The sequence below is a fragment of the Ursus americanus genome, chromosome 16 (genome assembly GCF_024610735.1).
Source record: "Ursus americanus isolate L20-20 chromosome 16, mUrsAme1.1.p, whole genome shotgun sequence".
NCBI lineage: Eukaryota > Metazoa > Chordata > Mammalia > Carnivora > Ursidae > Ursus > Ursus americanus.
The window spans coordinates 59,032,773-59,045,465 of record NC_142142.1 but is presented as its reverse complement, the minus strand read 5'-3'; the positions used below and the strand labels follow the sequence as shown (position 1 = coordinate 59,045,465).

Below are 12,693 nucleotides of genomic sequence, written 5' to 3'. Positions count from 1 at the left end.
CAATGCAGAAAGAGACTTTATTTAACAGATGCAAAGACACTATGTATTTATAAAGCTTTGTTAAGAGAAAATAGGTGCTTATAAATTTGTCTATTTAAAGTTTCTTAAATTTCACTCCTAACTCAGTTTAGTTCAGATATGAGTCTTTTAAGTAAAAATCTCCTAATGCCATTTTGGCTGGCTGGTTGGTTAGTTGGCTTGCAGGCAGTTACTTTAAAAAGAAGTGGCATATTTTAAAATGAATGAAAAGCAGTTACTTTGAATTACAACCAGTCATTTACAGAGTAGAAAGTACATATAGTTAAATATCAATTTTGCATCATGTTTTTGTGGTCTTTTTCTGCGTGTATCACATGTGTGTCTTTTAATGTAGTGTTTGCAAGGTATTATAAAGAACCCTACTTATATGGAAGTTAAATGTTCATAACTCTAGTTTTAAAATGTTATTTAGTTAAATGCTAACTACATTTTTTTTAGTGTAAAATGAGGATTACATTAGCCACAAAGAGGAGTGGAACATGGTTCCTGTTTACAAAACACTGGCAGTATGGAGTGGGGGAGAATGGGAAGGACTTGCAAGTCCACAAAGAAAAAGAATGCAAGGCAATACTTTCAGAATACTTCTATGATAGAGCCCTTTCTACAAAGTCTTATTCAGAAGCTCAAATTATAACATGGATTAAAATGGAACTGCTATGGTTTAGCTGTCTTAGCTTAGACAGAGGAAATGCCATAGCACTTGTCAGAACAGAGTTTTTAAGACCTATATATCCTTCATTCCTCTCTCCCCGCCCTCCTTCCTTTCACTAGTTCACTACTTTATTCATCAATAAACATTTATTTGGCATCTACAGTAAACCAGACATCACAAATAAGACTGAACAGGATAAATGCCATGAAATAAAACCAAAAGAAATGCAGTCAGGAATTATGAGCGAGCAAGGGAACATCTGGTTAGAAGAGACATACCATGCAAAGGTTCTTGGAGAAAGTATTGTTTGATAATCAATGATCTCATAAAAAAGCACTTTAGCGCTTCACCTTAAGGACTGTCTCCCACTGCTACACTAAAGGGAACAGAGGATAAGTAGCAGGGCTTTAAATAATCCCATTTCTGAACTCCACATAAATTTTACTGTGGATTTTTAACTGATAAAATTTAAATTGATTAGTATTTGAGAACTGAGTTACAGACATCTCTGCATCTAGTCAACAGTTTTAATATAAACATTAAAAGAGAAAAGTACCGATTACAGATTAAATCTTATTTCTTTATTCATTCACTCAGCAAATTCAGCAAAGCAGAATGGGAGAAGAAAAGGATGGATAAAGCAATTGGGTGAGTGTGGGATTTCATAATATAAAGGTTGTCAGTCAGAACCAGAACCAGAAAAAAAAATGTCCTAAGAACACTGTAAAAGATGACAAAGATGAAAAATGTCCTGATGGAAATATATAATCCAGCTGAACTTTTAAAAGAACCTGTTTATATGTTTTGGGATTTATTTGTGTGATTCTATGGTACTACTTTGCCTTTGACCAACTGACAATCTTTACAAAGTTATAAATGTATGGAAATGATTTTCAGAAATCATCACTCAGAATTATATTTGGTAGGGTAGGGCGGCTCAGTTGGTTAAGCATCCGACTCTTGATCTCAGCTCTGGTCTTGATCTCAGGGTTATGAGTTCAGGCCCTGAGTTGTGCTCCATGCTGGGTGTGGAGCCTACTTTAAAAAAAAAAGAACTGGGGGCGCCTGGGTGGCTCAGTCGGTTAAACAGCTGCCTTCGGCTTAGGTCATGATCCCAGGTTCCTGGGATGGAGCCCCACATCAGGCACCCTGCTCAGCAGGTAGCCTGCTTCTCCCTCTCCCTCTGCCTGCCACTCCCCCTGCTTCTGCTCCATCTCTCTCTCTGTCAAATAAATAACATCTTAAAAAAAAAAAAAACTGTATCTGGTAGTTCTTTTTTTTTAAGGATTTTGATCAAGCATCAGGCTATTAGATTATAAATTTACTTTATTAGGTTTTTTTTAATGCCCCATTTCATTCAAAAATATTTCTGAATGGAGAAGTCCTATTTTTTATGTGCTGGATTTATATTACCCAGAGACTTAAGACCTCAATTCCATTTAATTTTTGGTAGCCATGTAGAAAAGGAACTAGGAAATATACCCTGAGTGTCAAGATACTTAAATTTTGCCTCACTTAAAAGTAATATATGACTTATTATGAAAAATAAATACAGGAAAGCAAACAAAAAAATCACCCCTGTCTCATTCCTCCAACATAACATAGTAATATTTGGTGGCACTTCATTCTCGCCCTCTTTTTGTGCACACCTGTGAGCATATAATAAAACCTAGATGGTTTCATACATAATGTTTCCAACTTAAACAGTCTATAGGAATACAGTATTTATTGGCTGTAATATATGAGATTACCAAAATTTATTTCACCAGCCATCTTTTTTTAGAATATCTGAATAGTTTCCATGTCTTTGCCATTATAAATAATGCTATAATGAGTATCCTTGAGTATAAAGCTCTTCGTTTCTGATTTTTTTTCTCTCATATATTTGGAAATGAAATTACCAAATCAAAGAATATGACTCTTAATTCCCTTGGTTACCTTACTGGCATTTTCTAGTAAGTTACAACATTCAGGGTAAAGATTGGGAAGAAAGGGAATGGCAATCTGCCACTGGTAATTTAGCAGTAATTTAAAAATTAGGTTATTTTTAAATGCATACGTGACACACAGTTGGTTTTGTGGTTTGCACTTTGCAGGTACTCATTTGCAATTGTGGGCATCAATATAACTGATCTGGCATATAATCTACTGGTGAGCGGAGCTCTAAAAACTCACTTCTACAACATCGCCCCAGAAGCTCCAACACTGTCTCATTTCCAGCAAACATTCTGTAAGTGTCCTGTTGCTAAATTATCAATATAGTTTCTATGGAACATTCTACGCAAAGAGCAAAGCTGAGAGATCTTAGTGATTTGGCTGCTTTGGGATCTTTGAACTTACCCTTTGGTATTAATTTTGTTGTTGTTTTCTCATTTAAAAACGTAGAGTAATATTTTCAGGCATCGTGGATGTTTCTCTTTCCCAGTTCTTGCATAATATCCACTGTATCAACTTCTGATCTGGGTATCTCTCTCCCTCTGACCCAGCATGGCATAGCACGTAAGAGTGCAGGTTCGGAAGACAGCCTGAGTTGACTCTGAGATCTATGTTTACCAACCATGCCTAGGTTATGTCAGGTATAAAGAGTCCTTTCCTCAAAGAGTTGCTATGAAGATAAAGTGAGATCATGGATGAAAAGTTTTTATTAGCTCACTACATAGTTAGTGCTCAGTGAACATAAGAAAGAGGAGGTGTTGGTTTAGTGGGTGATACTGATGACGGTGGAGCTGTCAACAGCCTTACTTTTCCTACCACCCCTAGTACTGCTACAGAAGGAAGTTATTAACGAGGGGCATCCTTTGGGATTGCAGTTATACTGAGGTTTCAGAAGATAAAAACTGACACTGTATGACAGAGCCCTGGGATGGTATTTTCTATTCTTAGAGACAGAATCCTAAAATCTGAATGTCACTGTGACCCTTGTGGGTCCAGACACAACCTGGTTTGGAGGAACATGGAAAGACGTTCCAAGTCACTAAGCAACCCAGGCAATTTGAAGGAAAAATGTCATTTAAACCATGCTTACTGCTCTAAGGGCCTTATACCCAGGATTTCTTAGAAATTTCCTAAGAAAATTTCAATGTTTTTCTTCTTTAAATTTTTTCAGCTCTTCTCTTCTGTTAATTTGCTGAGCAGGTCTGCCACTCTAAGTATGATTAAGACACAGCTGTTCATCCCAAATCCACTGCAGGGAAACACTTGTCCCCACTTTATTTTTACAATGTGACAGAGTTAACAGCAATTTCTTTTATCTAAACTCCTAAATTAATAGTGATTATGTTATATAGGATTTTGTCTTTTTTAGTGTCTGCTTAATCAGGACTTCTGGTTAGAGATGGCATAATTAATGCATGCATTATGCTCCTTTTGAAACTTCACTAAAGTTAATGTAAAAGGATTTTTCCAAGAAAGCCTAAACCCACAAGAACAGGAAAGATCAGGAACGAGGCAGGAAAAACTTCATTTTGGAAGCTGGAAAACAGATGAAGTGATAACTGATTTAGTAGTCCTGAGAAAGCAAATCCCAAATAGGTAGCATGGAAAAGAAAGAAGCAACCTGATTTATTCCATGGGACCTCCCAAAAGGTTCAAGAATTGGCAGCATTGGGTGTCTCTGGAAATAGGGGTGAAGGCAGGATCAAAAACCACAAGACTGCTTGAAAATATGTTAAGAAACTCTTAGAGGCCCAAATTCCCCTCCCTAGGACACAGCTTCTATCCTTACCTGCCCCCCAGGAGAGGCTGGTGGATTATTCTAGAGAGTTAAAAATAAAGGGTCTCTGGTCTGATGAGAATTAGATATAGCTGCTGGCCAACCATATTGAAAGTGATGATGGGGACTGAATCATGCAGGTGCCTTCTCCTTCCCCATTCCTCTAACTTTGTCAGCCAGTCACAAGATTCTCTGGGTTATTGGAGCAGCCCAACATTAAAGAGCTGAAGATGCTGACCTCTGGGGCTCCCCGGTGAAACAACCCAGCCATATCACTCTGTAGTCATGCTCACACTCAAAAAGCCCTACCTACATGCACAAAGCTTCCAATAAGCTTTTAGTCCCTGGCTTTTTATGTAGTAAAAAAATATTCAGACAGCCAAGGATTATCAGATGTCTTAATGTTAAAAACATGTCCTCAAATTCTTCAACACTCCTCCCATTAAGAGGTTGGGTTTATTGGTTCCTCTTACCCCTTGAATCGGGGCTGACCAGTTGGTTGGCCAGTAGAATATAGCAGAGTTAACACTATGTGACTTCCCAAACTATGTTAGAAAAGGTTTTTGCCTGGTTCTCAGGGACTGAGCTATTTTTGAAGGCATGAGCCACCATGAAAGAGAGTCCAAAACAAGCTGAAATAAAGCCACTAGAAGGAAAAGGAAACTATACAGGGAGAGGAAAACTTCAAAACTATGTATCATTAGTATCCCCCAAGGAATTAAGAACAGAAATTGTAATTATGAAACAAGAACAAGGTGCTACAGAAAGAACATTCAGAAGACAAAAGAGCCCTTAGAAATTAAAAATCAGATAGCAAAAATGAAATCACCAAAAAGGATTAGAAGATAAAGCTGAAAACACTCCCAGAAAGTAGAACAAAAAGTATAGATGAAAAATAGAAAATAAAAGTCAAGATATTTAAAGGACCATTTTATAAGTCTTATATATGAATAATGGAATTTCCAGAAAAAGAACAATGACACTAAAGGGAGGGAATCAAAGAAATAAATCAAGAAAAATTTCCAGAACTAAAGGATGAGTTTTCATATTTAAAATAGTAAGCACCAGCACAATAGATTAAAATAGAGTCACACCAAGGTCCATATCACTGTGAAATTTTATGACACCAGAAAGAGATGATTCTAAAAATTTCCAAAGCTGCCACACGAAGAATTGGGAATCAAGATGACACTGGCATTCTCAATAGCAACACTGTATTCTAGAAGACAGTAGAATAATGTCTTCAAAAATTTAAGAGAATGTTTTTTAAAATCTAAGAACATATTATTTCAATTTAGATTTCTATACCCAGGCTAACTTCCAAATTAAGTTTGAGAGAACAATAAAGACATTTTTTTTAAATGCAAAGTCTTAAACATTTTACCTCCTTGTACCTTTATTAAGAAGCTCCTGAAGGATATGTTTTCACAAAGAGAGTAATCCTGAAAGGAATAAATGGGGTCCAGAGAGCAGGAAATCTATCACCAAGTGAAGAGAATCTTCAAGGATGAAGGTGAAGGGAAAGCCCAAGGTGCTATCTGTGCAGCAGGATGAGAATAATAAATCTAGATTTAGCAGGTTGGAAGGCTCTGGCAGAGACTCTTTGAAGAATATGAAATTGATGGAATATCTACATGTTTGAATACACTGCAAAGATGCTGACATAGTTTAGAGTTCATGGGTGAAAACGAAGCAAATAAACAGAGAGGGCAGTTGGCAATACTACACAAAGAAAATTGTTAGAAAATACGTGAGAATGTGGTTGGAATGGGTGAAAGGGAGCTAAATCTTCGTCGTCTTATAAAGGAAGTCCAAAAAATCAAGCAATGGCACTCATGTTATATAAAGCTATGGAGGTCGATAATCGAAAGTATCAGCACAAGAATTGTTATGTTCCTTTAGAGAAGCAATAATTAAGGCAGAAGGTGTTGCTGGTTATGTGTTTGTTTTTTGCAACAAGACTTGTTAAACGACATGACTCTAAACTATGTGCATGTACAACGTAGATAAAAATGAAGAGCAAATTTAAGAATACATATACTTTGTGACATGTTAAAAATGGAAAATTAAAGTCCCTTACATATGTGATTATAGCTCCTACTTTGACAACTAGATGATTCTATTCACTCTGACCATTTCTGACAGATATTGAAGTTTTACTACAGATCAGGTTCTGTGCATCTAAAAAAATAATTAAAACATAGTGGAAGAATTTTGTGATTGGGAAGTAAAGATACTGTTTTTAAAAACTGAAAAGGCTTGGGGTTTCTGGGTGGCTCAGTCGTTAAGTGTCTGCCTTCGGCTCAGGGCGTGATCCCACCGTTCCAGGATCGAGCCCCACATCAGGCTCCTCCGCTGGGAGCCTGCTTCTTCCTCTCCCACTCCCCCTGCTTGTGTTCCCTCTCTCACTGGCTGTCTCTCTGTCAAATAAATAAAATCTTTAAAAAAAAAATTGAAAAGGCTTATGACTGGCACAGCTCACTTAGTCGGGGAGTTGAGGAAAACTTCCCAAAGCAAATGCCACTTCCCATGAGACCTGAGGGATGAGTGGCAGGAAATCAAGAAATGGTGGCTGAGTGGTCCAGCCACAGGGGGCGGCACAGGCAAAGGCCACAAGACAAAGAACATGGTGGACTCAAGGAACAGAGCATAGGGTTTGAGGAGGCAGGTGACAGAGCTGACAATAGTAAGAGCAGGGATGGGTGGTGGGGAGCACATATCTTGAAGAGCTTTGTAAACCATCTGAACGAACATCAACAGTAGATAAATAAGTCCCCTTGCTTTGCTTCCCTACCCCTTGTACGTATCCTATTCTATATTTACCATGCTTTTTAGGAAAGCAGTTTTGAGGGAAAATAGAATGAGTTTTAGTTTCAGGCATACTGGGGGTGAGTTCCTTTTGGGAAATCCACATGGAGCTGAATAGGGGACATTCCAGTGTAAGGCCCTGGAGCTCTGAGGAATTATAAGGGCAGATTTGAGATTCATGAGCATTAAGGAAAAAAATCAGAGCCACACAGTGGGGGAGCTTTAACAGAGGAAAATCAAAATTAGAACCATAGGAACTGACTTTTAAAGACAGGCATTTTGTTGTTAGTATTCACTACTGTATCCTCAGCATAGAGCCTGGTACAGAATAGGTACTCAGTAAATATTTTTGGATGGATGGATGAGATGGATGGAAGGGAAGCTAAAATACTGGATAATGTCTTTTGTGGAAGAAAGGAATTCTAGTTCCTCATGGAAAATTTAGCCTTGGCCTGAACTGACAGGCTTTCAAGACAACCCTAGCCTAGGTGAGTAGCATGCAATAGGGTTACTTATTTCCCAAGGCCCTCACCAGGTTTCAGAAAGAATAGCAATCCCCCTATGAATTGGGATGTACACAGAGGAACTCATGCCTCCCCAGAAGAAGCAAACCGTGCCCTGAATTCACTGTTCCTCCATCAGACATGATCAGTTCTGCACGTTTCCTCCATAATATTCTTGCAATTACCTGTGTCCTTGCTTATGTCTCTGCTGTCTACTAACTGAATGCAGTGAAGCAAAACCAAGATACATTCAAGCAACAACAAATACACTGCAGGCTTGGGTTGGAAAGCCAAATTAGTATTCTAAACAGGTATCTCATCTAGGTGGAAAAAATATAAGAAAATAATAGCTCTATCATTCTGACTTTATAGTATTATTCAGTGAATACTGCACTGCCAAGGCAGTATGCTACAAAGATTGCATTCAATCTAAAGCCCCACTGAACATACAGTTCCACTGAAATGAAGTAAGGCTAGGTGTAGTGAGCACAAGGGAAGTGTAATGATCAGAAGAGGAAAAAGAATTATCTTTCCTTTGGCCTTCAGAAGAAGGGACTGTTCAGTAAGAATAAGAACCAGAGGAAGAGAATACACTAGGAAAGACAGCAGGTACACTGGTGGAAAGTCAGCTGATTTCAAGTTCTTGCTTCCTGCCTCCAGCTATATTGTGTAACTGTACACTATTCAAATATCTTTTCTAAGCCCAATGTTCTCATCTGTTAAATGAAGATATATCTGCACTACCCACTCCACAAAGCTGTTGTAAGAATTAAGAGACTGTAAGCAATGACCTGGCCTCTAGTTCCTCCCTCTACTTTCCATGCCATTTTGTTAGCTTCCTTAGCTAATACATCATCAGCTGAAATTGTCTACCTGGGTGTCTCTCCCCAAGAGACAGAGAATTGGGGAGCACAGGAACTCAACCTTTTCCTTGTATCTGCTGCATATTTGTTATAATTGGCAGATGAGCCAACTGATCAATTGACCAAGTAGATAAAGGAACACTCTATAATGTTATAAAAATGAGTGGAGTTAAATTTTAGTGACCTGAGATTCATCTTCCTGCACTGCAGTGAATCTGGGATGGGAGGACTGCACTTTTAAAAAGTACCCCATAGCATTCGTGGGATACTTCTGGAGTTTGCCCAGTCACTGAAATGGACAGATGACTGAATTCTTTTGGTTAAATAAATTACTGAGATTAGAGGAAACCACTCTCTCTGGGTGTGCACTAAACCCAGCATAACAGTAAACAGACCCCCAGTTGCGGCGTGTGAGAAATGGTGAGGAGAAACAGGAATGCTTAACCTGGAAAAGGGAGCAGCTCAGAGCATAAAAGACACTTCAATTACATGAGCTGGAGAAGGACTGAATTTGTTCCAAGAAATACAGAGTAACAGATTTTGGCCCAGTGTGAGGAAAACCCTTTAAGAATCAGGTTCTTCATCCATGCGACAGGCTAATGTCAGTGTTATCACCAGAAGAGCTCAAGGCTAGATGCTGCCTCCGAGACTCCAAGCACCAGACAGAGCAGAGATGGACTGGACAGCCCCTGGAATTGCTGATACCTGTGATCTGGGGCTTCCCTGATGTCATTAGGTGTCCCTAACAGTGGCAGTGGGCCCTGGGGTGTGGCCCAGAGGCATATGAGTGAGGGTTGGTGTGTGTCCCCATCAAGAGATATTAAAAACAGTCACATCAGTTAATACGTGTGGAGGGCCCAAAGATAATCCAATCCTTAAAAAATGCAATGGTCAAACCCCCAAAATAAGTTTTCTCTCTCCTTACTACCTTTCTTCCTGTAGTTGTAGAGAGACCATATACTTAAAGATGTATAAGCATATTTAGCAATGTAATGAATGAGACACCAAGTTTGTTTGTGGAAGTGGACCAAAATCTGGAGTGTGTTCAGGGTGGGAAAGAAGGTCACTTCTAATTTTGTATTACAGTGAGATATGGTAAAGATTTTTAAAAATACGTTTATGGACCTATGTTAAAGGTTTTCTCGTAAGTAGCTAGTTAATAGAAAAACAAATGGTATTAATTTCTTTTTTTTTTTTTAAGATTTTATTTATTTATTCGACAGAGATAAAGAAAGCCAGCGAGAGAGGGAACACAAGCAGGGGGAGTGGGAGAGGAAGAAGCAGGCTCCTAGCGGAGGAGCCTGATGTGGGGCTCGATCCCATAACGCCAGGATCACGCCCTGAGCCGAAGGCAGACGCTTAACTGCTGTGCCATCCAGGCGCCCCTCTTTTTTTTTTTTTTTTTTTACTATTAGCATTGAAAATGTTTGTTACCAAATTCTCTCCCCATGCCCCCTGTCATTTCTGCTGTTCACTCCTTCCTGTGGAGGTGGAAGAGCTAGGATTCAAACCAGGTTTCTAGCTTCAGAATCCTTGCTCCTATATTCTGCAGCTTCTAATGCTAAAACCAAGAAAAGCTTCTGTCATGTTTGGTTTTTTTAACTAGGATTATTTCCTTAAGTGCTTTTTTCTAATACATAATGAGACACTTGATCTTGTAATAGGTTTACTGCATACAAATATCTATTATTGTCTTTTTAAAAAGCTATTCATATTTCAATTTTGAATGTGGTGGGGGGAGGGTGCACAGTGGGGAAACAGAACACAGTGAATAGATTCAAATATTTAACATTTATCCAAAAATGTTGAATAGAAAACTCATAGATAACACTATTCAGATCACTCATAGATAACACTTTTGAGACACAGAAGTTTTGGAATATGACATTATGCTTCAGAGCAAGAAGGTCTTATTAACAATTTCATGTAGTTTAATGACCAGTCTGTGTTGTTCAGAGTTGATTTAAATTTTTATTGTCTCATAAAAGACTGTCAGAATGCATTTGTTTGATTTGTCAGAGTAATTTAAAACTTTACTCAAATCAAATAGCAAGAGAAAAAAAGCTGAGTGGAGTAATTTTGAAAAATCAGACCATTATGTTAATTTAATCAGGAGGGGAAGGATGAAGTAGTCATTGTCGGCCTTTCGGATTATGTTCCAGATGTGATTCATATTCAAGAGATGGCGGAACTGATTTGTCTTCCTCCTTGGGAAGAGTGAGAATAATTCCAGGACCAGTTGCAAAAATCTTGCAGATTCCACTGCACTAGTTTTAAAGAATAATCTTTAACAGTAATATCTGCTGCATTTTGATCTCTTCTTTGAGCTCCATGGTTGCTGTCATTTGGTCTGACATCTCTTTCAGCATTCAGTGATTCTGAATGTAATTAAGGACTTTTTTTTTCTCCTGCATTCTTATCACTGTCTTATCTCTAACAGGCTATTTGATGCATGAATTTCATAAGTTTTGGATTGAAGAGGACCCCATGGACATAATGGAATTCAATCGTGTGCGGGAGAAATTCCGCAAGAGGATCATAAGACAGCTGCAGAACCCAGACATGGCGCTGTGCCCACACTTTGCTGCCTCAGAAGGTTTAATCAACATGTAGTCACCCACACTGGTTTTAACGGATACCCCGGAACACTGCCTCATTGTTATGTTAGATCCCTGCTTAGCTCCCAGCTCACACACTGAATGCACAGTGATTGTATGCATGCCTTTTGGTACAGTATTTTCATCTCTCGGTCATAATTACCAGATCCCCAGATACCACTATTTCTGGAGTATCTGTCATCCAGTGACTGTTCATATTGTGGCATTATGCAGTGTTACATTTGCCTTGACACCCAGGTATGGAGAGAGTTTTCTATTTTTTTAGATTGTTTTCCTCCCCCTCGTAATTCAGCATTGAAGAACTGTATTTCTCTAGCTGTATTTTGTATGTGAGAGATTTAGCTGAATCTAGTTATGTGAAAGCCTTTTAATTTATTGATATGTTTCATGACTACGCTGCTAGATCTTCGGGCCAGGTTCACACTTGGATCTCATTCCACTAAAGTATATGACTTTCAAATAATACAGACAGACACATGATAAGCCAAACCATTCCTGCAAACACAGCCGCGCTTCGTGAAAATGTAACGAGGCTTACAAGAAGCAGATTTAGGTAGGTGCTGTTTTTGTTTGAAGAACCGCAGAATTATATTGTAACTTCCCCCAGCTGCAACTGTGTCATAGTCATATGGATACCAAATTATTTTATTCCCATAATTTTACTGGCTTGGATGCCTAAATATGTTTATGATGCTTGGAGCCTCAGAAAAGAAGTATGCATACTTCAAAAGCTGCAAAAGGTTTTTCACTGCCTGCCTCTTGCTGAACTCAGAGTTATACCCTGGCACTGTTCTGATCCAAGCATCTTTGCTTGGGGAACTGAGTGCTGACTGGTTTGTTTTCAATGTCAAGAGGTTATATCAAAAAACAATTTGCAAGGAAATGTGTTGCAAGAGAGGGACCTACGCTGTGTCCTTCTGTAATATTTCTTGAAAATAATGACCTTGTCTTGTATCAGTGAAAAAAGTAAATTGCTTGGAAGGGGAAAACATCAAATCATTCCAAAACTGCTAAAAATCATTTTAAAAACCATGATTTAGTTTGGAATTATGATTGTAGTCTGTTGAATAGTATTTACCATGGCATTTCATACCCATGGTATTTTATACCTTCTGACGATCAATTTTAGTATTATTAGACATTTGTGTAATCACTTGCTTATTTAAATGAAGTCTGAGTACTGCCTAACTGTCAGTTACATGAATAAATTACATGTCATTCTACTGTAATGTATGGTGGATTTCATTTTAATATTTTTGTGCTTGTACAGCTTCTGAATATGCAAATATTTGAGTGGGCAGAATGTCAAAGACAGACAACCAAGAGCTGAATATAAATCACGCCATCATTCAGAGTAACCAGGTGTAAATTAGAGTGTCATGTCTGAGAGACTTCTTTTATTTAATCTTGAGGCCTGATGGTGCTTTAATGAAAGAGTAAGATCCAGCTTCTTCTTTGTAACTTCCTATAAAGCATGGTTTGTCTACTGCTAGACAAC

General features: G+C 38.3%; 1 protein-coding gene across 11 annotated transcripts in view; it reads left to right on the top strand.

Moving 5' to 3' along the window:
* Positions 1-12,424, top strand: part of ELMOD1 (ELMO domain containing 1) — a 69,174-nt gene extending 56,750 nt beyond the window's left edge. For all 11 annotated transcript variants that reach the window (XM_045797698.2, XM_045797692.2, XM_087868474.1 and 8 more), the window contains 3 exons: positions 1,289-1,339; positions 2,788-2,921; positions 11,018-12,424. In XM_045797698.2, coding sequence (XP_045653654.1) covers positions 1,289-1,339; positions 2,788-2,921; positions 11,018-11,190 — 358 coding nt within the window. In that variant the 3' untranslated portion in view covers positions 11,191-12,424. The remainder of the gene's footprint in view (positions 1-1,288; positions 1,340-2,787; positions 2,922-11,017) is intronic.
* The last annotated feature ends 269 nt before the right edge of the window (positions 12,425-12,693 follow it).